The sequence below is a fragment of the Penaeus monodon genome, chromosome 25 (assembly GCF_015228065.2).
Source record: "Penaeus monodon isolate SGIC_2016 chromosome 25, NSTDA_Pmon_1, whole genome shotgun sequence".
Taxonomy (NCBI): domain Eukaryota; kingdom Metazoa; phylum Arthropoda; class Malacostraca; order Decapoda; family Penaeidae; genus Penaeus; species Penaeus monodon.
The window spans coordinates 34,797,804-34,798,065 of NC_051410.1; the positions used below are offsets into that span (position 1 = coordinate 34,797,804).

General features: G+C 48.5%; 1 protein-coding gene across 1 annotated transcript in view; it reads right to left on the reverse strand.

Annotated features, from left to right (window-relative positions):
* Positions 1–262, reverse strand: part of LOC119589183 (aminopeptidase N-like) — a gene marked incomplete at its 3' end in the record, with an annotated part of 23,511 nt that overhangs the window by 2,336 nt on the left and 20,913 nt on the right. Inside the window, 1 exon segment of the mRNA XM_037937779.1 lies at positions 9–199. Within this exon segment, the coding sequence (XP_037793707.1) occupies positions 9–199 (191 nt within the window).

The window sequence follows — 262 nt, forward strand, 5'->3', positions numbered from 1 at the left end:
CCTCATACCTGGTGTTGGAAGGGTTAAGCACCCAAGAATTGAAGAGACCTTGAGACTTATCCACGCAGTCTTTGTAGCCGAGATTGCACGCCCACGTTAAAGCCTTGACACGCTTGAACTGATCCAAGTGAGGGTCATTCAGGTTATCGTCAAAGCCCACGGAGTTGTAGAGGGGAATCAGGATGTCAAGCAGGTAGCTCTGTTGTTGAGGGGAGACAGAAAGAAAGGGAGTCATGACTATGGATTGGGAGAATGTACAAGT